The sequence below is a fragment of the Thunnus albacares genome, chromosome 21, assembly GCF_914725855.1.
Source record: "Thunnus albacares chromosome 21, fThuAlb1.1, whole genome shotgun sequence".
Classification (NCBI taxonomy): Eukaryota; Metazoa; Chordata; class Actinopteri; order Scombriformes; family Scombridae; genus Thunnus; species Thunnus albacares.
The window spans coordinates 418859-420000 of NC_058126.1; the positions used below are offsets into that span (position 1 = coordinate 418859).

Below are 1142 nucleotides of genomic sequence, written 5' to 3' on the forward strand. Positions count from 1 at the left end.
CAGCTGCAGCCACATCACTGAAACACACACAGAGCTGCATTTATTTACTGAGCGTTCATTTGTCACGTGATGCCATTTAAAGGTTCAGTCAGACACATTCTTCTACAGCAGCTCAGCGACGACGTTAAATATCTGCAGGAAGTGTTGCACACACACAAAATATAGTATATTTAAATGTATATTAGATGAAACACTACATTCTACCACATATTTCTCCCAGTAGTAGAAGATGTTTATGCCCTCCATCCATCCATCCATCCATCCATCCATCCATTCATCCTGTCATTCGTTCATTCCTCCTTTATTTACACTCTGAGAGGTTTTGTTTCATCCATTTAGAAAAACTAGACAAAGAAATTCATCCTCTCAGTCTGACGTGTTGCTGCTCACAGTCTGTGTATATCAGCTAACAGTTAAAACATCAAAATACAATATAAATATAATATTACTATAATAATATAATATAATATAAAAAGTATTTTAAGAGATAATTGAAGTAAAGTGAAAATATAGATTATAATACAAGAATAAAAGTAACAAAAATCAAAGAATAAAAATCAAATATACAAAACATTTAATGAATAAATGATGTTAAATAAAATACTGAGATCATTTATACATGAAAACTAGAATCAGTTGAAAGTCAACAAAAATATAAGAAAATGTGTTTAAAAATAGTAACTGATGTAAAATAAATAAAATAAAACTATATAATATATAATATTTAATAATACTTTTATAAAACTGTGTAAAGTTGCCCCCCCCCCCCCCCCTCCTTAATAACGCTCGCCCCCCTGTGACGTCAGCGGCAGGCTCTCTCTCCGCTCTGAAGACAAACGGAGGAAAAAGAAACGGGAGAGAAACCGGAGCGCAAAGACTGAACCCGCAGACCGGTCTGTGTGTCTACCTGTCTGTCTACCTGTCTGTCTGTCAGAGCGGCAGACAGAACACGAAGAAGAAGGAGGAGGAAGAGGAGGAGAAGCAGAAGAAGAAGAAGAAGAAAAAAAAGAAGGAAAAAGAAGAAGTGGAAGTCGGAGTTAATCAGTAGTTTTCCCTCCTCTCCTCTCCGGAGGGTCTCGGTGTGAACATGGAGCGGGCTGGAACTTTACTGGTCTCCGCTTCTTTTTTACTGGTTTCACTGG

General features: G+C 37.0%; 1 protein-coding gene across 18 annotated transcripts in view; it reads left to right on the forward strand.

The window, feature by feature from the left end:
- Positions 1-825: 825 nt before the first annotated feature.
- Positions 826-1142, forward strand: part of LOC122972227 (receptor-type tyrosine-protein phosphatase mu-like) — a 158463-nt gene continuing 158146 nt past the window's right edge. For 17 of the 18 annotated variants that reach the window (XM_044339160.1, XM_044339162.1, XM_044339164.1 and 14 more), the window contains exon 1: positions 826-1142. This exon is cut by the window's right edge and continues 33 nt beyond it. In XM_044339160.1, the coding sequence (XP_044195095.1) occupies positions 1088-1142 (55 nt within the window). In that variant the 5' untranslated portion in view covers positions 826-1087. The other variant, XM_044339176.1, reaches the window with a different exon arrangement.